This window comes from Spodoptera frugiperda, chromosome 12 (genome assembly GCF_023101765.2).
Source record: "Spodoptera frugiperda isolate SF20-4 chromosome 12, AGI-APGP_CSIRO_Sfru_2.0, whole genome shotgun sequence".
Lineage (NCBI taxonomy): Eukaryota > Metazoa > Arthropoda > Insecta > Lepidoptera > Noctuidae > Spodoptera > Spodoptera frugiperda.
The window spans coordinates 7900787-7926983 of NC_064223.1; the positions used below are offsets into that span (position 1 = coordinate 7900787).

General features: G+C 37.3%; 2 protein-coding genes and 1 non-coding gene across 4 annotated transcripts; 1 reads left to right on the top strand and 2 right to left on the bottom strand.

The window, feature by feature from the left end:
• Positions 1–1344: 1344 nt before the first annotated feature.
• On the bottom strand, positions 1345–4183 carry LOC118262641 (glycerophosphodiester phosphodiesterase, periplasmic-like). Of its 2 annotated transcripts, XR_007705784.1 has the most exons (3): positions 3708–4093; positions 1919–3248; positions 1345–1882 (listed from the first exon to the last, which is right to left on the bottom strand). XR_007705784.1 is itself a non-coding variant. In XM_035574169.2 (2 exons), coding segments are annotated over exons 1-2 (1152 nt in total). In that variant the 5' UTR covers positions 3710–4183; the 3' UTR covers positions 1345–2098. The 2 variants fall into 2 exon arrangements, 1 of the variants encoding a protein (XP_035430062.1); XM_035574169.2 differs by having other exon boundaries at positions 1345–3248; positions 3708–4183.
• Positions 4184–5761: 1578 nt separating this feature from the next.
• Positions 5762–7510, bottom strand: LOC118262640 (uncharacterized). The gene is made up of 2 exons (XM_035574168.2): positions 7375–7510; positions 5762–7145 (listed from the first exon to the last, which is right to left on the bottom strand). The coding sequence occupies exon 2, from the start codon at positions 7132–7134 to the stop codon at positions 5980–5982; it is 1155 nt and encodes a 384-aa protein (XP_035430061.2). The 5' UTR covers positions 7135–7145; positions 7375–7510; the 3' UTR covers positions 5762–5979.
• A 17557-nt stretch (positions 7511–25067) lies between these two features.
• On the top strand, positions 25068–25149 carry Trnas-gcu (transfer RNA serine (anticodon GCU)). The gene has a single exon. It is a non-coding gene; the product is annotated as a tRNA-Ser (tRNA).
• The last annotated feature ends 1048 nt before the right edge of the window (positions 25150–26197 follow it).

Below are 26197 nucleotides of genomic sequence, written 5' to 3' on the forward strand. Positions count from 1 at the left end.
AATTTGGGGATCACACAAAGAGTTGCTCCGTGCGGGAATCAAACCCGCTACACGTTGCACGTCAGCTGGTTACCCAGCCACCGCGCCAACCGTGCAGTCTAATGTTGAAGAATAACCACACTTTTATACTATTTGTCTTTTATGAGAAATAAGTACGCCATTTTTTATGTTTCAAGTGTTTTTAGTTTTTATCCGACTTCCCAATAAGGAGGAGGTTCTCCTATCGGCCGGTATGTCTTCTTTTTTTATCAAAATTTTACACGCACAATCATAGACGGTTCACGCAGTGGCTGGGCGTATCGTACCTGTCGTACAACGGGTAGCGGGTTCGATTCCCACACGGAGTAACTATTTGTGTGATTTAAACATTTGTTTTGGGGTCTGAGTGTCATGTGTATAGTGAAATTGTATGTTTGTAAACGCACCCTCGACATAGGAGTAAATACTAGAGGGAACAAAGTTAAAAAAAAAAGAAATGAATATACAATTGTGGACGGCGGACTTAATAATTATTGGTCAGTGTCAGATATGCCTTTTCAATAATACAGCAAAATAACATAAAATAAAGTCGTGAATCTATTTGACAAACTCACGATTAGCGACCATATTTTGTCGTTATCGATGTCTGTACTATAAACAAAATATAACTGCCAAAGTAGGCTACTCTCTACTTTGGGGCTACAAAGGTTATCAGGCCTCTGGTTCGAAGCAAAGCTGCTGAAATGGGAGTAATTTTTAATCAGTAAAAATCTGATACTTCCTCTTGTCTCTTTGCTTGCTCTCTCTCAGAGCGGGAGGAATCATTCTCTTTTGATGATTTTTCTCCTTCTTGAATATAAATTAGGCACTATAATTAAAGCAACGACTGTCGTAGCGGCTGCTGTGAAACGCGTCATGGGTTCGATTACCGAACGGAAAAATCCTTTGTGTGATCCACAAATTGTTGCACAGAGTCTGTGAAATTGTACCTACACAATACAAGATAGAATCCTAGTGCAAGGTAATTTAAAAAAAAATATCATTTGGCTGTGGAAATGCGCAATAAGCCGTCCATTATTCACGTGAGGTTTTTTAGTAGGAACGAAGTAGTTTATTAAATCAGTAAGATTCTGACACTTTCTTTCTCGTTTTACCCGGGATGGGAGGAGTTGTTTAATTATTTCTCCTCCTCGAAAAAATATATAGATGAAAGAAGGTTTCACAGATGTGATGGTCAAGTACGATGCCTTGAATTTCGATCAGCTCCAGCATCAGTCAACGGCAAAATATAAACTATACACAATAACAATACTTATGCTACCTATTATGTTTAAGGAAATAATAAGTTCAATAATAACAATAGCGTAAATTGTAAATATTATGTAATTAACATACAAAAACATCGATACAGGTATACCTAAACTTATTTCCTATCATTTCATTAATTACAATAATAGAGTAACTGTTTATTTAATTAATACTTGAATAACAACATTCGTGGTTTTACCTGTTGACCACTCTTGTTTACGACGGAAGTACCTACAAATGGCTCATTGTAAACGTAAGATTAATCAACTGGAAATTAAGGTTATTTTTTCCTATTCTTGTTCCTACGTAACTAAACCTACGGTAGTTTGTACTTATTGCACGCCTGTGACTAACTGTTTTGATTATTACTCATCAACTTTCCCAACTGTAAAGTCTATAGGGATAAGTTGATCACTTAATGCACAGAGTTACAGAGTCGGTGGCATCATACAGTCCTATTGTTGTTGTAAAATCAATCAAGAAGAAATAATATTTTTCTTACAATGATTGATCTGGGTAAATGCGACATAGGCACATAGGTTTACCGTATAGATTAATTGGTACTTTTATGATATCTTTGACTATCAAGCATGACCTATTGATATCTTAGAGTTAGACTATTAAGCATGACCTATTCTAGACAGTCACAGGGGTTGAATCGATAACCGACTTTCTCCCTCATGAACGATCTATATTATTTCAATCTAATACATTTTTTGTACTTTGGTTAATATACAAAGATGATTATGCAAACAGGAACTGAAAGCTATTTGTACACACATGATTGTAACTACTTAATCTAATAAGTTATTCATTTAGTATTCCTCACGCAACCGGTTCGGATACGCACCGGTATATCCGGCTGGTCACTGAAGAGTCCATCGATTCCTGCATTGAAATAAGCCGTGATCTCAGCGCCTAAGTTACCCAGGGCTGATGGCAAGTTGGGGTACATTTTGTTATGACAGTCTTTTGGTAAGAAAGAGTTCTCTGCACGGAAAGTATACGGGTGTACCTTCAACCCCGCCTCGTGAGCATCTTGTACGAAACTTGTAGGCTCACCCAGATTATTTTCTGCATCACGAGGAATTATATAGCTCTTATCCGGACCTACCGCATAAGCGTACTTCGCAACTTCTGCAAGTCCCTCTGGTGTAGCCATACTGGCGTACGTTGGTGCGTTTTCTTGCTCTATCTGGTCGTAAGGTATCATATCTGGACTGTCGTACAGCTGTAGAAGACGAATACCAGTCATCCGCTTCAGTTTTTTTAAGTTATTTATTTCAAATGACTGGATGTAGACGGGCGCGTGGGATCCTTGGTAACCGTAGCTATGAAGTATATCCACTACTAGTTGTTCCATTGGTAATCCGAGTGACTCGAAATACGAGCTATGTTTAATTTCTGGGTAAAGTCCAATAATTCTATTTTGACTGGATTCTAAGCCTTTGACTAGTTCAATAATCTCTTGAAACGTTGGTATTTGGAAGGCGCCATCCATTCGAGAGTTTCCTGGTCTGATGTCTGCAATGCGTTCTACGGCACGTAAGGTTTTTAATTCTGCGAGAGTGAAATCTTCAGTGAACCAGCCGGTCAGTTGTTTGCCATCAATTGTTTTATTGGTGTAACGATCAGCGAACTCGGGATGTAAGGAAACATCAGTGGTTAAGCCTAGTTCATTGTCATGTCTTGCGACCAGTCGCTTGTCTTTGGTCATGACTAGATCTGGTTCTACGTAGTCAGCTCCCATGAGAGCTGCGAGTGCGTACGAGCCGAGGGTGTGTTCTGGAGCGTACCCACTGGCGCCGCGGTGTCCTATTACTAGTGGGTGACAAAATTGACTGTCATATTCCAATGTGACATTAATACTTTCTGTTGTTTCTACTATTTTTGGTGGTACACCAAACGCGACTCCCAATGTACACAACACAATCCATGTTCTTAGGTGCAGGTCCATTTTCCTGTAAACAAGGTGATTTAAAGATATATTAAAGCACATAATGTTACACTGTAGCTAAGTACAATACTTATCATTAATTTTAATAATTATTTTATTAATTAAACAGTAAGACCTAAGTAATCATATAAGGCTTAACGACACTCCAAAGAACAAGTGTTAAAAAATAGCTAAACAAAGTTTGAAAAAAACACACTTTGATACTTCGACAAAAATATTAATTATCATAATTCATTCTAAATACTTGAACAGAGACTGACAACAAACTGGTTTTATTATCTAGTCTTCCTAGACACTTTATGATGATAGGTACACGGTAATTTATATCTTGATTTGATTCACAATGTAAACCTACTTCTTAATTGTAAACACTATTAACGTGCCAACCTAATAAAAATGGGCAAGTTTGATAAGTTTTATTCTTTAATAATTAAATTAAATAAACAAAATATAAAATACTCACATGTATATAACAGCTCCTTACATCTACGATACATTCGCAGATGGTGGGACTTGGTGACAAGTGTCGACTTAACACAAAGTATGTACAGGCAGGTACTAAAACGTCACTTCAATTAAACGAATATTTATATAGAGCCTCACGACTACATCAAGTAACATACATGAGGAAAATATAAGAGGAAGTCTTGCAGAACATTTGGAGACCTGCGAACCTTACGAGTGTTCGTTGTAAACTTGATATAACTGGTTAATGATGAACAACGGTTACAACACGATCGTTTTAAGGCCAAATCAGATGCTCACTAGATCAAGAAATTATGTATGCACACAACGTTCCTTTTTATAACAAAACAAAGAAAAGTATATAAAGGTTTAGCCCCACTACTGTACATATGGTAAAGTAAATACAATACGATAACCGTTTTAATTTCAGACGTATCTCCGCTTATTTAAGTCTGCAATTGGGTTGAACGTATAAAACAGTAACTTATTACTTTTATGACACCGATGACGTCATTTGTTCTTTCTTTAAATTGGACATCGTGCCTGATTATGTAGGTACGTATTTTGCATATTTATTTTCGTAAATTACAAATTGTGGGTTTTGAGTTTTATTTTGGTTATTTGTGATAAGTATTTATTTGGATTTTAAAAGTGAAACTACGGTATGCTTGTCATTTACTATTCAAGTGACCTACTTAAGTATTTTCCTTCATTACGTAGGTACCTACTCAGTCACAGTAGGTGTGTAAATAATTTTAATTATGAATGGAATATAAAATATAATCATCTAAACCTAGTGCTATTTTTACAGTGACTGTACTTTGAACGAGTTCCCGCACTTGAGATAAAATTGAGATACATTCATATCATATCATTGAGATTTAGCAATAGGGCGACCAGCCTATACGATATTTCATTCGGATGTATGACATCACTATACAATATACTACTCAGAAAAGTAATTATTAAATTAGAATTAGAGTACCATAGAAAGACCAATTCTTTCTATTTCTCTAATTCTAATTTAATTCTCTAATTAAATTTCTCTAATTCCAAGTAAAAGGGGTCAAAGAAAGAAGCAGACTTTACTCTCTAAGGGGCTTTTCCACCAGACATGTGCTATGCTACGTTAATTCCACCAATCATATTCAGCTGTATCTACACAAAGCTTAGCACTGGTGGAATCGGACTCAGCTAAGCTATGTTTTTATATGGAAAGATGCGTCCATGGACGGGTTCCTACTATCAACACATCGCATACTCGAGCTGCGCATCTTTCTTGTACAGCTTAGTATCAGTGGTAACGGTCACATCGATAAGTTTCACAGCTAAGCTATTTCATCTTTGTAGCATAGCAACATATCACATCTCTGGAGGAAAACACCCTAAGACTGGGTAACTTGAGATAAGGGTAAGAATATAGTACCTATTATTATCGTTGCTAGCCACGTTGAAAATGTATGTCAAATAACTAAAATAACAATACACCACGTAAATATTAATAATACTAATTTAAGATGGTGTTATTAGTAATAAATATTTTTTATCGCAACCGTCAATCATAATATTTAAACGTCGTGAGCTCATATTCACGATCAGTCGCGTGACGATCATGTCGGTGGTTTTATCTGAAAACCTTGTAGATATATATGAATACGTAATACAATATGTAGGCGTGTACTGTACGTGCTAGTACAGATTGCATATAGGTATCTAGGTGGGTATAATATGCCTTTTGTTACCCCTCTCTAGCATTTGCAGGGGTGAAAAGATGCTGCATAGTGCATAAGGTTGTGATGCAATTTGAAATGTGTTAACTGAGGATAAATGGTTACTGGTTAAAACTTAGGGTTATTAACCAATCTTATCTTAGTAGGGGAAAGGAGAGGCAGGATGTAAAGTGTAGAATTAATACCTACGGCCCAACACGACAGTGGCGCCAAGCAACAGAAGTAAAATCATCATCATGCCACAGTGTGTTTCCTGTGACTGATATTGTATGTGATATGTTGTCTATTTCCAAGCGGGTTTAAGGTGATTAAAGGAATTAAGTGCTTAGATATAATTTTATTATTCTCCTAATAAGATTAAATAACACACCTATTCTAATTCGACTAGAATTATTTAACAAAAAATATGATAAACTATAACATGTGGCTTAAGTCGAGACAAAAATGTCCATTTCGTGATAACTTGCTATTCTATATCCTTCTTCTATCCTTTTGAGGTTCCCATGTTTTTCTTTATTTATACTAAACAGTTGAATGTAGTCAATCACAACTACCTCGAACGTTTGCAAAATCATCAGGATGATCTGTGAACAAACCATCTATTCCTGCAGCAAGGAAAGCTCGATACTCGCCAGCTGCGTCTCCGAGAGCGGCCGGGGATGGATCCGCACTCCGGTACTCAGCTGGTAGGTATACGTTTTCTGAACGGAACGTGTACGGGTGCACTTTGAGACCAGCTGCATGAGCATCTTGCACGAAACTTGTTGGCGTACCCAGTGTCTGATCGGCATTGCGGGGAATAATATACCCCTTGTCAGGTCCTACCGCATAAGCGTAAGTAGCAATCTCCCGCAACCCTTCAGGAGTAGCCATCTGAGCGTACGTGAGACCTGTCCCTTGCACGTATTGATCAAACGGAGGCAGAGCAGAGTTACCTGCAAAAAGTTGAATCAATCGCAGGTCTGTCATATTTTTCAGTTCCTTCAAATTGCTCACTTCGAAAGATTGAATGTAAATAAGTGATTCAGGTCGGGTGTAACCATTCTTGTGCAGCAGATCTACCAAAGGTCGTTCCATCGCTAGCCCTAGGCGTTGGAAATGAGTGCCGTGTTTTATTTCAGGATATATACCGATACGTCGATTTAAACTAACTTCTAGACCTTTGGTCAAGTCAATGATTTCTTGCATTGTGGGAACGTCAAAGGCTCCGTCCATTCGAGTATTACCAGGTCTTATCTCGGGTATGCGTTCAATCGCACGGAGAGTTTTGATTTCTGCGAGCGTGAAGTCTTCAGTGAACCATCCACTGACTTGTCTGCCGTCCACCATTTGTGTTCTGTAGCGACTAGCGAACTCGGGGTGTTCAGCCACATTGGTGGTTAAGCCGAGCTCGTTGTCATGTCGCGCGATGATGTGGCCATCCTTAGTCATCACGACGTCTGGTTCGAGGTAGTCGGAGCCCATGGAGGCTGCGAGTGCGTAGGCTCCTAGGGTGTGCTCCGGGACGTAGCCGCTGGCGCCGCGGTGTGCTATCAGCAGGGGATGGCAGAGCTCACTGTCGTACTCCTTTTCATCACTATCACTTGTCTCGGATGGTTCAGGTCTGCTTCGGATGACGCCAATAGCAATAGCAGCACTTAAACCAGCGATGCCGATGAGCAACAACACCGACAATAAGACCGTACGTCTCTCCATTGCGGTGTTTCCTGAAAAGTAAATTTACTGGTTATTATTTTGTTTTAATTATAATATTCGTTTGGACTTGGAGCTTGTGGGGGGAAATACAGTGTAGGCATATATGAAAACACTTCAATACAAAATGATATGTGAAATAAAAACGGTAAATAGTGTAACAATAGATAGGGTTGGTAAATATTAATGATTATTATTTTCAGTGTCAAATAATAAAAATATGAAATGACAAAAATCACTCACGTCAGTGTAAACTGCTAACTGAAGGAACTACACGTCTGTTTACATTATCTTACAAATAAATAGTAATTGCCGCCCATAAACTTTGCTCAGGTATAATAATACGATAGCACACACGAGGAATTAAATACTCCTTTGATAAGGATAGATAAAATACTTATTCTGTTTTTTGTTTTCTTTGCCTTTCTTGACGACGCGACATTCTGCCTTTGATTTGCCTCATTCTGATAGAGTCAGAACACACTAAGATAATGCATGTTTTAAAAATGAAGTTTCAAACTAAATTCCTAGATCAGACAAGCTAGTACATATTGGCAAGAGGTTCATTTTCCTTCGTAGGTTGAGTGTGGTCATGGGTCGGGCAAAGTACTATTTCTCGGGTCAAACCCGAGAAGGAGAGACCTCCCCACTATTAAATTGTTTACAATTATGTAGTAGGTAAGTACTTCCTAAGACGGGAAAACTGGTCCTCGTGAAGAAGCCGGGGCGCCCTGCGGACTCTCCGTCCGCATACCGGCCCATTGTGCTGCTCGACGAGGTGGGAAAAGTCTTCGAAAGGATAATTTCGAACCGCCTCGTCGCGCACTTGTCCGGATTTGGGCCGGACCTCGCGGATGGCCAGTTCGGCTTCCGCAGAGGGCGCTCCACGGTGGACGCCATCATGCGCGTAAGGGACCTCACGACGGGGACTGCAGTGTCCGGGGGTAAGGTCGTAGTGGCGGTATCTCTGGACATCGCCAACGCCTTCAACTCCCTACCCTGGAGCTGCATACTGGAGGCACTCCGGTATCACCGGGTGCCTACCTACCTCCGTCATACAATCGAGGCCTACCTGACAGACAGGTATGTCATATACCCCGGTCACCAGGGCGAATGGAAACGGCGAGAGATGTCGCGCGGTGTTCCACAGGGTTCGGTTTTGGGACCGCTCCTGTGGGATATCGGTTACGACTGGGTGCTGCGCACCGACCTCCCGAACGGCGTCGACGTAATATGTTACGCCGACGATACGCTAGTGTTAGCGCACGGGAGGTCGCACCAGGCGGCGGCTAACTTAATGGCGAGAGCGGTTGCGACAGTTGTTGATAGGATCCGGCAATTGGGACTCGAGGTGGCGCTCCACAAGTCCGAGGCCATGTGTTTTCATGGCCGCGGGAACGCGCCACCTCCGGGTGGGTCCCAAATAACGGCAGGAGGGGTTACCATCGGCGTCGAGACGACGATGAAGTATCTAGGACTCGTCCTCGACAGTCGATGGAACTTCGTGGAGCACTTCCGACGTTTGGCTCCTAAGTTGGAACGGACGGGGGCTGCGCTTAAGCGGCTCCTGCCAAACCTCGGGGGGCCAAATGCCTCCTGTCGGAGGTTGTACGCGGGGATCGTGCGGTCCATGGCCCTCTACGGCGCCCCTGTGTGGGCGCCGAACCTGATGCGGCGGCCAGCTCGGACGCTGCTCACGTCTCAGAGGGTCATGGCCATCCGAGTGATCCGTGGATATCGCACGATCTCCGGGGAGGCGGCGAACCTCCTTGCCGGATTACCGCCGTGGGATTTGGAGGCGAAGGTGCTCGCGCGCGTGTTCAGTTTGCGCGTCGACGCGTGTCGCCGGGGCGAAACTCCACTGCCGCGCCAGATCAGTGCGTGGCGGGACGAGCTCCGGCGCGATCTCATGGCGGAATGGCAGCAACGACTGTCGCAACCGAGGGCTGGGCTCGCTGTCATCGCAGCGGTAAGTCCCCTCTTTGAGGAGTGGCTAGAGAGGCGCCACGGCGTCCTCACCTACCGCCTGACGCAGGTGCTTACCGGACATGGGAGTTTCGGTAGGTTCCTGTTTCTTATTGGGCGGGAGGAAACGCCCGGGTGTCATCACTGTGAGGACCGCCCGGAGGACACGGTAGAACATACGGTGGCGGTGTGCCCTGCGTGGGCTGAGCACCGCCAAGTCCTCAGGGATGTGGTTGGCGACGGCGACCTCTCGCGCCCGGCACTGGTTCAGGCCATGGTGCGGAGCGAGAGGGACTGGGATGCCGTCTCCTCCTTCTGCGAAGCAGTCATGCTAGCTAAGGAGGAGGCGGGGCGCGTGAGAGAACAAACCTCCTCACGCCCCAGCCGTCGCGAGAGACAGTCCGGGCGTCGGGGATCGCGAGACGATCTCCGGCCACCGTAAGTGCGGGCCTGCGGACGGCGAGCAAGGGTAGCTCACCGCCCGAACAGAACCAGACCCGTGCGTGCGGCGCGTCGCGTTCCGCGCGCGCCTCAAAGAGCCATCAGACCACCACAGATGGGGCCCAACAGGGCTGATGCCTGATCCGGAGCTGCGGACTACCTAGCGGGTTTACCGGGGCTCCGGCTCGAAAAGCAGGAGAAGGAACGGGGTGGTTTTTAGTCAGTAAGAGTCTGACACTCCCTCTCGCCTCGCCCAAGGCGAGAAAAGTCATTGGATGATTTTCCCCCCTCAAAAAAAAAAAAAAAAAAAAGGTAAGTACTTCCTTGAGTAAGTAGGTGTGATAAGTATTTAATACATGTGTGAACTTCATGCGTTATCGTCGTGAATTATATTTATATATTAATCTTTTATGTAGTCAAAATGAAATTATGAAAACTTTACGCCTTTTGTTACACAAGGAATGACTTCAATATGTTGCCCACTGATGGCTGAAATAGTAGTAGGTACCTAAATATTACTGTCTAGGAAGGTTCGATTTTCCAGGTCCGGCAATAGTGTCGGATCGACCATGTCGATTTCAAATAATGATAGTGGCAATATAAATAAATGAATAAGTATCTGTATCATGAAAATAGTCACTAGCTTGTTACAAATTTTCTATACATCCTTCAAACGTCGTGGTTTTGCCATACAACGTCACGCCCTTTATTCCCGAAGGTGAAAGCAGAGGTGCAAATTACGGCACGAATGCCGCTATACAATGTACCAATCTTTATAAAACAGTAAAAATTGCACTAAGTTAATCTTGCACTGTATAGTTAAGTTGTTTGCAAACCATCCGTCCTAGTAGGTGTCCATTATTGCAAAATAAAAAGTTTTAATAAAAACAAACGCATCCCTCGGGCGCACCAACCCTCGCGGCTGGTGTGTTGACACTGAGATTTTATTAGTTAGGGTTGCCACGCTGCTTTGTAGCTCTTTCATTTGCACTAGTTTTTGCTCGTGATTTCGTTTGTGTATGTTCCAATGAAATGTAGTTCCCGTAAGAATTGTGAAAAACCTTTCAGTTTTCGATGTGCGCAGTTTGTTTAATTAATGTCACTAACAGAAGAAAAGAGTTTTAAGAGCTAGCAATAAGAATTACAAGTAGTAATAGGCATTAATATAAAATACATAAATAGACCCAAGAAAAGAGAGTACCTAAGTGTTTCTTATTTATAGAAATTAGAATTTAACTTTACAAAATTAGAAATAGCACTAAAGCCATAAGATAAGAAGACCAATTTAGTTATTTATTCAGTTCGACACATTTAAATTATTATCAATAGTTTGGTAATTCTAAAAGGCATGTAGGTAAACACAAGTACTATTTTATCTATTTATGTACTTTAGGTATGGTACAGGTACATTACTACGTTTCAAATAGGTATTTATTCTAATTATAAAAGTGCCTGATAATACATAGCTATCACTTATTTTTAGAACTAAGAAACTTTCTAACTATTGATTACCCTAAATGTTATATGTTACCTATGTCTTACACCCAGAACCGAAACAAGAATTTGTGGATCAAACAAAGAATTGCTTTCAGGAATTGAACCTGTTACACACTGCGCCAACCGTGTAGTCAATTTATACATTCTCACGTTAAACTTCAGTGACTCAGTATTTAAACTTTATCTACAAGTTAAATTACAGTGTGGTAGTTATCTACAACAATATCGATGTATTAAATTAATTCTTGTTACCGATAACATCTTTACTTCCTTATCTGACATTTTTCACTAATACTTTATTAATATTCAAATACATTAAGTACCTACTTTGTTGATACTTAATTGATAGTATTGACCGGCTGATATTGTTGCAAAAATGAGCCTGTTTTAAAAAAATATGATTTGAATTTAGAACTTAAAATTTGAGAACTATGTATGGACCTAGTGACTACGTTTTTATATATTTAATTAAAAAAAGTAATATTATTACGACAAAAGTCGGTAATATTTATGTTATTTTATCCCCGTATGCAAAGAATACTGTTGTACCTATATGAAGAATAGAATAAATAGAATAATATAAAGTTAACTTTGAGTCAATATCGTATCGCCTGCCGTAAAATGCATAGGTATTAAATATACCTGTCTTACCTATGAGTTTTCTATCAGGCGTTAGAGTGAGTATTTATAAAATAGATATATGTATATCATTTTTGCTTCTGTCTTAAAAGCCTTCTAAAAATATTAAATAAAAACATAATAACTCGCTTTTTTAATTATATAGATATACTATTTCTTCTTCAGAAAACAAAAAGATAAAGACATAGTCAATAATTCAAGACACAGGATAAAACTATTTTAAAAAATCGACTATTTTTCTCTCAGCACAGCCCTGAGTAATCGTCGTTTAAAGGGATCCCGGAGGTATCCCTATGCGAAATTCGTTTGTTTTTTCTATGTAACCCTCTGCCACAGTGCGGGCCTCTAATCCTAGCTGATCGAATTAATAACGTTTGTCGTTAATCATTATCGTAAGCTGCGAGCACCGTGTTAGACATTGATTACAACAGGGTGAATGGATAAGTCGACTTTATTACGTTTTCAAGATTTAGAACCAAACAATAGACTGCATTATTTTTTTATTTGTTAACTTTTATTGGATTTTTTATGTTACATTAGAACATTAGGACATTATTTAATTTCAGATGAAACATAAACATTTGTTTTTTATGTTATAAGCCGGTAAACGAGTGGAATGATCAACTGACGGTAAGCAATCGCCGCCGCCCATGGACATGCAAAATATCAGAGGTGTTACAAGTGCGTGCAGCCTTTGGTGTGTTAAGAATTTAAGGGTTGCTTTGGAATCAGGGATTGGGAAGATGAAACAAAGCGCAAATGTTGTTTCACGTCGGTTTTCAGTGAGGCCGTATCACTCCGGTCGAGTCGGCCCATTCGTGCCGAAGCATGGTTCCCCCAAATAATATTGTGAAGTACTATTTAAGTGATTATTTTTTCGCTTAATTCTCATGAACAAACAATGTTAAGAATGCAATAAGTAGCAGATACTATGAATGATTAGAGTAGATAAACATATTAATACCAATGATATTCCTCGTTTCCAAAATAACAAGTTGAGTGATTATTAGTGCATAATTGATTGAAATAATCTAATTATCAAATATGATTTTACTGATTTTCTTAGAAATTTCTATTTGTATATGTTTTTATAGGGAAGTGTTGACATACTTTTTAGGGTAAGTACTTGAATGGTTCAAATATTTCCCACGATAAACAAAACGCCTATTAAAACATCCTTTGGGACAAATACAATAGAAAACACCCTGTTTTACACAAACATCTAACTTTCTACTGTTACTCTAACCTTTCCCTAGAGTCGAATCCCGAATCCCGAGAGACAGTTACCCCAGTCCCTCTTATACCATTTCCCACTAAGTTGATTCAATAAACATGATCTATTTTATACTATTTGTAGGAGCATTCCGACCCCTTTTCGTGTACTATTCACATAAGTAGATTGCAATTAATACACTTTTCTAATAAAGCGATTAATTTGCGTTTAATTGCTTCTATGATAGAGTATCCGCAAGTCTAACAGGCTAGCAAGGATTCAATTGCTAGATAATGTATAATATGGTAAGTAAAATTATTAGAAAATTTCTTTTAAAAAAGTTAGCAAATATTACAAAATATACAGATCAATGTCAAGCATTTTTTAACTTAATAAATATTTCCATCGAAATGTTAAACAATAATTGGAAGATGAGTCACAAATATAGGAAAAGAAATAGAGAAAATGACAAAAAACACGTTCCCATAAGTTAAGATGAAATATTTCGCACAGAAGTGATGTGTTTAAGTGGATAATAACCGGGTACCATGGTCCCGGGCGGAGCAGCCCCGCCCACCAACATCAGATGCCTTTTATTTACAACTATAAGTGGACACAAATCAACCTCTATATTTTTTTAAGACAAACAAAATGTAGACAATGATACGTAGGTATGTGGAGCGTATCTCTAGTGTTTTATGAAAAAATTGAGGTTGGTTGGTTTGGAGAAATTGCTTCATTTGTTTTTATATTGAGTCACTATTTTAACTGTCTGTCTTTATTTATCTAGAATTGAGTTTAAAAATAATGGATTAATAATATAATAGGTAAAGTTTTAAGCATACCTTTGTTTCACCAACCACCCTATATCTGTTATCACTTACCAACTACTTTCTGGCAGCGGCTTTGAAAAAAAGTATACTATCACCCAAGTCAGCTCAAGCCCTGTCTGTATACTATATTTCATCAAAATCCGTCCTATAGTTTCAGCGTTATTGACGGACAAACAAACTTTCACATTTGTAATATCAGTGTGATGACAAAATAACATGAAGTTCCAGTAAAACATTACGCAAACCAATCAGCAGGTCAATCACAGAACGTTTCGCAAAATTATCGAACAACATAGTTCAAGGGTCGTGGCCTTATTAAATTTCTTTAGAAGATAACATCGGTCATCACCCCCGCCCGACTGATGTGTAAGTACGGCGCCACAGAAATGTTATTCGATTGAACAATATCGAAGTTGTATCGATCTCTCGTCGACCGGCCCACCATATCGACACCATCAACACGAGCCGAGACCCACAACAATAATACTATTGACGAAATACATAAAAGACAACATCGCCACACCGACTAGAGCAAATCGACCACAGACTAAATTAAAATTACATTTAATAGTTTTTATTATAAGCGTGAATTATTAATTTGTGAGGCATTGTGCCGAGCAAGCATTGTGAATAGGTACCAGAGCGATTGTATCAAATCGCTATGTAGAACTAATGAGCCGTTATATTCGACTTAAATGTACAGTTTTGTTAGTATATAAATCGTAATTGAATCTATTGTTTAGAGAGACGGAAAATACTCGTAGCAGTCTTTTATTAAATTAGGTATTGTCGACCGAATTAGTCTTACAACTGTATCTTTAAAAACAGTTATTCCATTAGGAATTCTACAGTCTTTGATGAATAAAAAGTTTGACAAATAAAGCACAAAATTAAATATTTTCAAAAGCACTTCATTAACCGTGACAATAAGCTATCAATCATCGGAAAGCTCGCAAAACAATAATCACATTATCATTCTCCCATAATAACAAATGTTGGGCCGAAATGCATAAAGAATCCCATTTGAAAGTTTTTCAAAATACATTTTGAGAAATATCGTCGCAAGGCTGCGCCCGACGAAACCGAACAATGTAAACTTATGAGTGAACGTATTATTTATTGAAAAAAGGAAGAAGTAAAACGGTTTGACATATTGTTAAGGGTCCTTATAAAATTATTTGCTATCACGCCATCCGAGGCTTGTAACGAAGGAGCAATCTTTAAAATGAAACAAGAGTACGACTCGAGGTACATTTACGAGAGGCATGTCCGACCAATAAAACAATGACGTACCAACCGAAACATCGGCCGGATTAATGATTGCCGTGGATTTTGTCTAAGGATAAGTAATTGCTGTCTTCTCATTTTAATAATCATATGGAGGGACCCACTTCAAGAGCGCTATTAATAATGCTTAGAATGAATTTTTCGAATTCCCAAATGTCATCCAGCTTATTAACCGGCTTCGTTTTTTGTTTAACTTTTATTTGTTTTGGATTGGACAGAACGTTTTGGTTTTGGCGCGGTCATTCCGACCTTTCGTTTTTTGTCTCGCATCATGCAATCTCGGCAGATGAAATATTGTTTAGAGTTAATTAGTTATCCGCTGATAAAGTCTTTTTCTATAGAACTGCTCAATTATTTGTGGGATTTACTTAATTAGTTGTGTTTGTGAAAGGTACCTGTGTTACAATTTGTTTAGTCATTAGAGTTACATATGTGAGTCGTTAGTCATTACTGTTACCAAATTTATTCGATTGAATACTTCAATAAGTTTATCCACTCGCACCCACGTATAAATCAACGTTGAAGTTTTATTTATTGGCTGTTCAAAACCAAAACATGATTCTTCACCTAAATATCAAGTCATTCGATTACAAGCAGGTAAACAATCACCTCCCATCCAAATAATTAACATTAGACACGCTGATTGAAACTATAATTTAAGTTTAAACATGAACAATTTATCACTGGCTCCATACGTCAAAAATCATCTGCAAAAAGATGCCACTAAATGAATAAATTTAGATTCCAATGCGCGTGATCGATAGACTCTTAGATCGGATCTATAGATCATATCGACTTCGAAAATGGAATGCGTGAGTAAGACAAAATATAATTAATGATCGTCCTTCTAAATTCGAATCGGTCTGGTGCAGACATGTTGGCGTCGTCGCAATAAACAAAAGGCAAAAAGTTTTGTTTCATTTTTTCACAATATTTTTTTATTTGTGCATATAAAACGCTAGTAGATGCGTACGATTAATCATTCGTCGGCGTATTGTTGCATCTGTCGTGTAGGCCGTGGAACTGGAGTGCGCCCATTGTTGCCCTGGACCTTTGTACGATTTGATAATTCCAAAAAACATCTATTGCGCCACCTGTGGTATACCATAACGGTTCCATTCTTTTGAATCGGACTAAATATAAAATAGATTACCTTATTCGTTATTTAATAAACTCAGGACTGATGGTCGATATTGTGTCTAATGGCATCAGTAACGTATAAAGGAACCTGTTCTGTACATTATGTAGCCATTGTTTCCAGCCCATACGTTTACAATGAATGTTATAAGATAATTATTACATTGTTCAATTAATTATGGAGCAGAGTTTGTACTTGAGTAAATGATGCATGAGATCCAATCTTTAGGTACAAGTTAATACATTTCGAGATTGTATCTTGTACCTATTTTAACTGATAATGTCTGTGCGCAATTCGTTACAGATAATTTGATCCAAGTTTTCATGTTTGTTTAAATAAACGATTAGAAGCGCGTTTGTTTAAAATTATCAAAATACTTCACAATTTACTACTTAGGTAGATATTTCAAAGATATGTGTGAGATTAAGTTTTGAAATGACTTACTTTGTAAGCTAACATAGCTGCTTTAGACATTTGTATTACCATTTTTGACACAGGTTGAGTCTGTATTTTGAAATATTGCATGCATACATACATTAACTATTGTATTCTATAGTTGATACACTTCTATAGTTGAGCGGAAGTTCAGACTCCATGTGTGTGAATGTGATTTAAAAATTATGCAGCTGAAAATCTTACCTTATAGACTCTACTCAAGCTTCGACATTAATAGAAATCGATAGCCTTGCGATCATTCGATAACTGTAAAATAAAACAGTAATTAAATAAAAAGAGGTAGAAAATGATTTTCTTCTAAGATAAAACCAAAGTCCCAAGTACCTTCATGTACTGGATAAGTAAGTATAGGTATCCTTCGTGGATACAGGGTGTAGTAACCTGAGCGGTTACCTGCAGCCACAATCAATCGCAGCTCAGACGGTTATGACGGATAACGTGTTCTGTCGTGGAGTAATCCGTCACGGTCGCCGACGCAGACGCATATCGGGCGCCGAGCTTTGTTCGACGTGGGAAAACTGTTACATTCAACCAGTATTCAAATTGTTGTTTTTGCTGTATGCAAACCAAGTGTAGAGCGCAATTAATCTTAGGTCTTTAACTTTTCGAGTTATGTTTTCATTTATAATCTTTATTAGAATGCTATCCTTATTGCTCATCTGTATAATGACGGAAAAGTTTACAAACGTAGGTTGTAGGAATTAAGAATCGGTGACCTTTATCGGTACTGAAGGTGGTCACCGGGGTGGATTTAGTGAGGTAAAAATCCTATACTTTAAAAGCTAGGCGCCTTTTGAAGGTTTACGTCCGTCCGTCATCAAAAAAGAAGATCGTAGAAATTAACTCTGAGTAGCTTAAAACTTGATAGCTAAAGAATACTAGATGATTAAAACCACATTAAAACTATCACTACACTATAATTAGTATGAATATAAGTAGAGTTATTAGGTACTGGAATATGTGGTTTACTCAATTTAGCCTCTTGGTCGCGGTTAGAAAGATATATAACAAGAATTAACTTGATGGCGAATAAACTATGTTCTTTACAACAGAGGTCAATAGTCAATAGTTCTAGGTACCGCCAACTCATTTCGTTGACCCATGGGACTTAATGGGACTGTTCTAAGGAAGGCATGCCTATAACGTCCCTAGTTTATTTGCTCCATCCCTTCGACATTCGAGGTATGGATAAACATATTCATCATAATTAGTTCGAGACATTTAGCTATCCTTTGGCTATCATCTCTTGAGTTATGATACTGTTCTACGAACACACATCATTTTTCTATTCCGTACCACCAAAAAGTTTGAGGGCTAACACGTAAAAAAAGAAACAAACGAATGTGCGACCGGTTTTTTTTTCACCTGACAACACCCAACGTTAGTTTTTATGTACACCATTTTGAAAATTAAATTATAGGTTATAATTTTAATATGATAGGTGTGTAATATATTTCTTGAAGGAATGTTTTGTTGAGATTTTTATCTTATAATAGTATTTATTTTATTCGAATCTAAGCCATTTTTATATTAAATCGTCCCTTTTATTTGTATAAATTACGTTAAGCGGTTAATGAGTTAGTTATTCAGTTTTTATTTGAATGCTACACCTGGATTATAATTTCTTAAAATAATGTTCCCATAAATATTAATAAGTAGTCCCTATGCATTCATCTTGGAAAATCTAATTATAATTACTTATCATGTCTCGCTCTTGATGATTAGATATTTACAGAACGTTTTCAGTACAATAATACCTAATAGGTAGATTGAAAAGCATTATAGAATACCTAATGCGGTATGAAGCTAAAGACATTATACCGCACAGGCGAAATCAGTAAATGTTTTAACCTTCGCGGCATAAAACAAAAGCTTATCGCATCAAGTATCAGCCTATAGACAAACTATAAAGATAGCATCTACAAAGAAATCGGCACAGATTATACAGTTAAACGACCATCGCAATTGGACGATACTTTTTTTAATGATTGTTTTTTGGCGGGCACAAAAAAAAAAACAAGCGGCAGCGACAAAAGACGATCGTCACAAAGATCCTCCTTACAGATAAAAGAACCATAAATAACACTATGGTTTTATATTGTTTTTATGGATTCAGGACGATTCCTATAAGTTGCTATCATTTGTCAATATATGTGTATTATAATAATTATTCTTTCCATTTTTTAGGCCTGTGATATATTGAGAGGGTGCCTTGGTTTCAATATTTTTGTTAGTGGTAATTATTCAAAATAATATTATACAGAATACAAAATGGAAATTTTGAACTGCAAAAAATATAGAAATCGAAAAAAATACAATAGAAGTATAAAAAAAAAAGAAAATATGTTTTAAAAGACATCAAGGATCATTTGATAAATAGTACTAGCGGATAAGTATTTAAGTTGATTTAAAAATAAGTACTGAAATAGATACAAAGTGCATACTGAACATATAATGAAAACACCGCCGTTTTAAATTATAATTTAACTGTTTTCAGTCGTCTAAAACAAAAATACAACAACGACACATTATATTGAACCTAATACAAAACAATCACAGCGATCTCCTAATCCTTCCCTAATATAAAAATGGCGGGCGAAAAAGTGTTAAATAAAATCGTGGTAGTTAGTTTGTAATAATGAGGGATCGCTCCCCGAAAACTTTATTAAATCTTCCTTAGAATTCATTACAGGCCTGTTGGTAAATTAAGTTTTGCACCCCTCGCTTTACTTAACATTTTATGAGTTGTTTTCTCTTACGCTCTGATTTAATTTTAAACGTGTAATGTGATTTATCGTTGTTTATTACTAGTTGCTTTGCATAAACATGTTGTGGTAACATACATAATTTAATAATGTACAATTCTAAGGCAAAATTTTATTTAAGCTGTTACATAACATAAGGTAACATTATCTTAATTTATTTTCATAGATTAGACTAACCGTGCTTTGTTCAGGAGCTGAATTTCCGAATGCCCTAATCTTCAAATTCTAACAACAACCTGGAACTCTTCTGGTGTTGCGGGCGTCCATGGGCGGCGCTGTTTACTAACCGTCTGTTTGTTTGCTGCCCTGTCCTACAAACACTCAAAACTAACAATAAGAATATCAGAAAACACATATACAGTAAACAAGCATTATACATAATTACTAACCATATTGCAGTCTTAGTTTAAAATTATTATTTTTCTAAGTTTTCATTATTTGATGCATGTATGATCGTGTAGAGTGGACTAGAGTAGGTTACCGTAGCGTTCATTGGCCACGGTAACCACTTACAATATAGGTGGGCCGTATGCATTTTTGCCACCGTCATGGTATAAAAAAGAAAGAGAATAAGTATGTACTATCTAGATATGTTAAAAATAAAATACATGCCATGCAAAATGGCACATTAGTCTTATTTGCAAAGAAGTAATCTTAAATTCAATAAACGAATAGCTAACTACGAGACTTCACTGAAATTAGAGAGCTTAAAAATATACCTAATATCATAATACGAATAAAAAACATAATTAGACATTCACATTAACAAGTTCTTTTACAATGCTTGTCTTAGTTACTTCGATGTCACTGAAAAAGAAAACATAAATACTCAGGGCTTGTTCCACAATCTCTAGATAGCCACAATGTACATATCGTGACACCGCCAAATTCCAGTTCATTAATTATTATGTTATCGGCTAATTAATTTAGTATGTCTCACGAAAGTTACAATAAAATCAAATTCCAATCCGCTGCAACTCCTGTAAGCCAGGATCTACAATAGCTACAACCATGAAAACACCGGAATACTGAAGTCCGACTGCGTCCCAAGGAAATGAATAACTGTCTTGGATCCCGTAACGAAATATAATAAGTAGTTTGCATATCAACTATAATCTGCCACACAAGTTTAACAGGTACTTATGTGAAGATGGTGAAACAAGCACTTAGTAAAATATCATTGAAACTACAAACCAATTTGAGTAAATTGTAAAAAATGGACACAACTGAAACTGAAAACACTGCCGCCGTAGAAAACTGAAAGTGCGTGCGTGAAAGACGTTTGCCGTCGGCCGTGGGAGGGCGGGAGCGTCCGGTTGCTAGGCAACGCGCCGCGGGTGGGCGTGGCAATCGATACCACCCTTACCTCACCCAGTCACCTCCAGAACTCACGTGATCACCCTTATCTTTCCAGCAGTTGAGATGAACATGAGGTGCTTATAACATCAGGAGTCCAGGGCTGAGTTGTACATAAGTAAGGTAAAACAATACAATTTTTTTTTCACCTCTATTTGGAATATGAAATAGGGATGGCAATCTGTAAGTGTTTATTGCAAGCATCCTACAATGTATATTTATTAATCTACTCCTACAAATCTAATGTTATTGAAGTGTTTGTACAGGTTTAAAATGAAGCAACCCATTAGACACTATATTTATCTGAATCTTCTTATTGATGTTAGAGCAAAATATAAAATATGCGGAATATTCTAACAGTATAGCTTTAAAGTTATATTTTTAGTAAATAGGTACTTACGTATTACTAATCTTCTCCGGGGTTGGTCTGCTAAGAGGACCTGGTGCCTCCTTTAGGCCACCGGGGAGGTTATAGTGAGGTAAAATTCCACAATCCCTATTTTTTCCCGAAAAGCTAAGCCGAAAGCACCTTTGGAAGGTTTCCCCCGTCAACAAAATAGGTGTTACTTACCTTACAGTGGAAATGTTTGTCACCCCTGATACACACCGACTGGCTAAAAAATGTAATCACATTCGAATTTTGAGTAAGCAACATCAATCAATTGTTTCATAAAAACGATATCTGAATTTGCTGATTATTTATTAGTCCATCTTGATTTTGAAAGGGAGTTTTAAGACACTTGTAAAAGTAGCCAGTGAAAAAAATAAGTAATTTAATGCATCAATGGTCTGTGGCGCAAAAGAGAAGATATTATTTGCGCTGTTACTCGTTATAAAACCTGATAGATAGGTAGATTACTGAAATAATTAGAGTTTTTAGAAGATTACAGTAATTGTCAGTTGCTTATATAAGAATATCATTACGATTGCCTACTTTATAACTGCTTACCAATAGATAAATTTGCATACTTTGAAATTACTTCGATTTTGTAAAATGGTTCTCGGTACCACCGGTAAGAACCGGTAAGGAACATTGTAACTACTTTGGGTATTAATTAAAAAAAAAAACAAATGGGACACGCGTCGATATAGTTTAATAAGAGACCTGATTTTACAAATTTGTCGAGTCTTTAATGTTGCTGTCAAAAAGAAATTGAGTTTCCCTTCCCAGTGATGTGGGGGAGTGCGTCGGACAGGCTCCGTCGACACTGTACCTGCTATTAGTACACAAAGGTCGGCTGTCGAGCACATCCCTACAAGTACGGCGGGTAGGGGCGCGAATTATGACCTGTCAACTACAGATCATTCTACTCTATGACTATACCTGACGCTAATTTCGATGTACACCGTGTTTCCAAAGATAATAATTTATTGCTTCAAGTGTTGCAGTCAGTTGTGATGAGTTTTGTAGTTAGTTAAACAGCGAATTTGATCATCTGATTATTGCAGACGATTATGTAATGAGATTGTAATATTAAGATAGACTGCAGAGCAAGAATTGCAATTAATGTAACTGTAACATTTCTTCAGTTACATACCTGTTATGATTGCCAAGTAATTAGAGGATAAAGCAAAACCTATAAAAGCTTTATCAAATCTTCTTATTTTGTTAACTTAAATATCTCAGACATCCCTTAATGTCGCAGCAACTAATTAATAAACAGAAAAGGTGAAGTTCGCTCCACGACAACGACACGCATCCTGACGGCCGTCCTCCAAATATATGGTCCATAAAACTACGATTACGTTTTATAAACACTACATTTATAACTACTTCATGATTGTATTATTTATTTTACGTAATATATTATGCTGTGGTGGAGATTTTGATTTTTTTCTAAACTGTGCTTTCAAATATTTAAAATTCTCTGGCACAGTACACTCCATTAATTTATAGTATTCGGCCACGTGAGCTAACATGGAGACGACTTTTATTGCAGGCTCAGGCTTTTATGTTATTGGAATGTTTTATCTTATAACATTGCCTTGTTTTCAATTTATTGAGGATTGATTGGTTAATGAATTATTCTTTAAGTGTTTTATTGTGAAAGGTGGTGTAATCTGTGGATGTAAGCTTTTCACATTTTGTAGTATTGAAGGTTTTAAGGCTACAAGACAACAGATGACAATAAGTAATCTTATATCATCTTTATCAACTTCATTTCTCTCAACAAATTCTATCTGCCGTTGGATATCGAGATGCAGTGTAAATGTTAGAATACCTGCTTACTTAAATAGGTTACCTGTATCCATACAAGGTCCCATTCCATAGTAAGTGAGCAGTGTGGTCCGTAGCGTACGACACACGGCCGGCGCTCGCCGGGCACGGCCCGGGACGTAGCCGCACTAAATTTAAATATTTTAATCCTTAATTTAAATTTTTGACATTTTTATTTTATGTTGGTATTCGTGTAGTTTCATTTTTAATGTTATTTGTCATATTCAGGAGACGGCGCGAGTCGTGACTGGCGCCTCGGAACACCATTTGTTGGTAAAATATTGTCAATGAGAGAGACTGACACAGGACAATTTGTTCGAACATTCGCTTCAATAGCGAAACATTATTTGGAATGAAGATTGTATTATAAATAGTACCTGTGGTGGACCTGCCAGCAATGTAGATTGAGTTTTCAGTTAATATGTCCGACCTTTCTAGATGAAAATCTTTACAATTTCAATAAGCTCCTATAATTAAAGTGTACCACAGATATGTACCTAATTCTAATAGAGACATACCTAGTTAAGTAAAACAATGAATTTTCTTAAACCTAGACTTTTAATTTATATTGATCTACGTCGGTCCACGCCAAGCCTGTTTAGAAATGCCCTACGAATTCTAATGTTGGTATTAACATTTTCACAATTGTTCTATCTCACATTGTAGCAAATACCTACCTATGTATACCCGCTTGAATTGTAACCCAGTACCTTCAATTTTATGTATCTACTTTGTACCAATTCAATGTAACATCAAAACCTTTTAGGTACACAACAAACCATAAAATCTCCCATCACAACGGGACAATCGTGAGCAAATACTTATTTAAATAGAAAATGACTCATAACTACATATCTTAAGCAGATATTGGCACAACATCCATTTTTTCTAGCACAAACATATTTCATTAGCTGTCCACCATACATTCCGATTTCCTATACTTCATAGCAAGAATAAATGAGGCTTGTTGATCATTATAATACTTTTGTACATCATTAGTCATTGAGCGGCGCTAGCGTCGAGTTATGGCCGCATTACATGAGCTTTTAATATTATTATTCTAATGTTCAAAGTATTGTGGATATAGAAACACAAATAACGTAACATACACTTCAATTTGTTTGGAGATTAACTTTATTTTTTGGTTTATAATGGGTAACTGGTGATCTTTGATCTCTTATTAATATTCTTTTGATATTACAGTAGATTTTAGATGGTGATTTTTAAGTAATTTCGGAAAATTATTTTGTAGTAGTTTGGTTTATTATTTAAATTTCACTACCTCGTTATCTTGGAGCTACAGGTCTCTTTATAGGCAGGTAGACTGAAATGTAGTTTATCAGACACAGACTGTGAGGTCTAAGACTGTTCTTAAGTTCAACAAAATGACCCGGATCTGCGGACTACCTAGCAAGTTACCGGTGCTCCGGCTCGAAGTAGGAATGGAGTGGTTTTTAGTCAATGAGAGTCTGACACTCCCTTTTGCCTCGCCCAAGGCGCCAGTCTAAATGAGTGTAATCTAATGTAGTGAGTATTACCTAATTGAGTATGTACGATTAAATATTTTTGTTAATACTTAATATCAGACTGCTGACTGCAGATAAGACTTGCTGCAAACAATGTAGTCATCTTGCTGGAATAGCGCTATAAAATAATTGATAGAAATATTAATTTCTTTATCAAACTTACCTAGACCAAAATTGATTTATAGCTCATACTTACAACTAATATAACGAAAATTCGTACAAATCATTAAATACCGTACTAGAATAGGCATCTACAACATGCAAGTCATTCATTTCACATATCTAATCAGTTTATTTATCGTCACTGTAGGCAATTTGTACTAACTAATAGTAATTACATGTATGTAGTAATAAAATACCTAATCTTACATTTATAGTGAAATAGTACACATTTTATTTGCAAAACATAGTGCCTATTAAGTAGCCATCTTAAAATTTCAATGCCATTCATGGTTAGCGCTAACAAACATTGGGGGTCAACGCTCGATAAAAGGTGACGTCACAGCTCATCACAAACCACTCTTTCACCCATCAAAACTACTAGTAGTACAAGTCAGGCCCCTCTTCGTAACGTATTACGTAATTTCGCGTGCCTCAGACATGACGAGGTGGCCGAGTGGTTAAGGCGTTGGACTGCTAATCCAATGTGCTCTGCACGCGTGGGTTCGAATCCCATCCTCGTCGTATCTTTTTGTTGATGTTACACTATTGTATAGTGTGTGCGTGTATTGAAATAGTGTTTTTGAAACATATATATTGGTTTATTCCATCAATATCATTTGTTGAACTTTTTTATTTGTCTATTTACCTGTTATTTTTTTGCTATTAGACTGTAATTATCATTGTTTTTAACTAATTACTTTTAGCAGTTTTTTTATAAACAAATCTATGATTAATATTTTAAATATTTTTTATTCGAAATTAATAATTCCTGCTCAGTATTTTATTCGATTAAGACTATAAATGGGAGGATGGCACCCTAAACTATCGCAGAAAGTCATTAAATCATTTTCCATCAAATAAGTTTTCATTTACACTCGAGTTAACTAATGTTTGCGTATGGCTCAGCCGCCGCCGGGCACCGCAAGCTATGGGTTATTTCACTTACACTCGCAAGGGGACTAGACGAACACAGATTATATTTGAAAGGGCATGAATAAGTAAACACTCCTTGTTTATGATATTTATTGAATACTGGCTGGTTATTTGGATTCTTTTTTTTATTGATTTAAAAAGTAATGGTTGGTTTTATTGCTTTTTTAAATTGGCGTTAGATTTCGAAGGTAATATTTATTAAAAAAAACTAAGCGATTATTTAAGATTTTACTAACTTTTAGTTAATTGTTCTCGAAAAAAATGAAGACGAAAATTACAAAAATAAAATTTTCAACAATGAAATTTATTTCAAAAAGTCAGTAGGTTTTTATAGTAGAATAGTACAGAAAGCGTAGTATGTATATTATTTTCAAGTAACTTGCGTACGTATTTTACGACTGATATCGGCATTATAAGAATAATATTCTAGAACAGGAAAATGGCGTCCAGTTACAATTATTTTTACTATCTTAGTATAGATTTTTGTTATGCTAAAAAAGTGCTGTATAATCGTTTTGTTTGAGTGAATTACAATTCTTTTCCGTTGTTTGGTTTTATTTTGGGAAATATATTTCATACATTTTGTATGAGTCTGGCTGGTTCCATAGCACCATGTCTTCGTTTCCGTTCCTGTTGA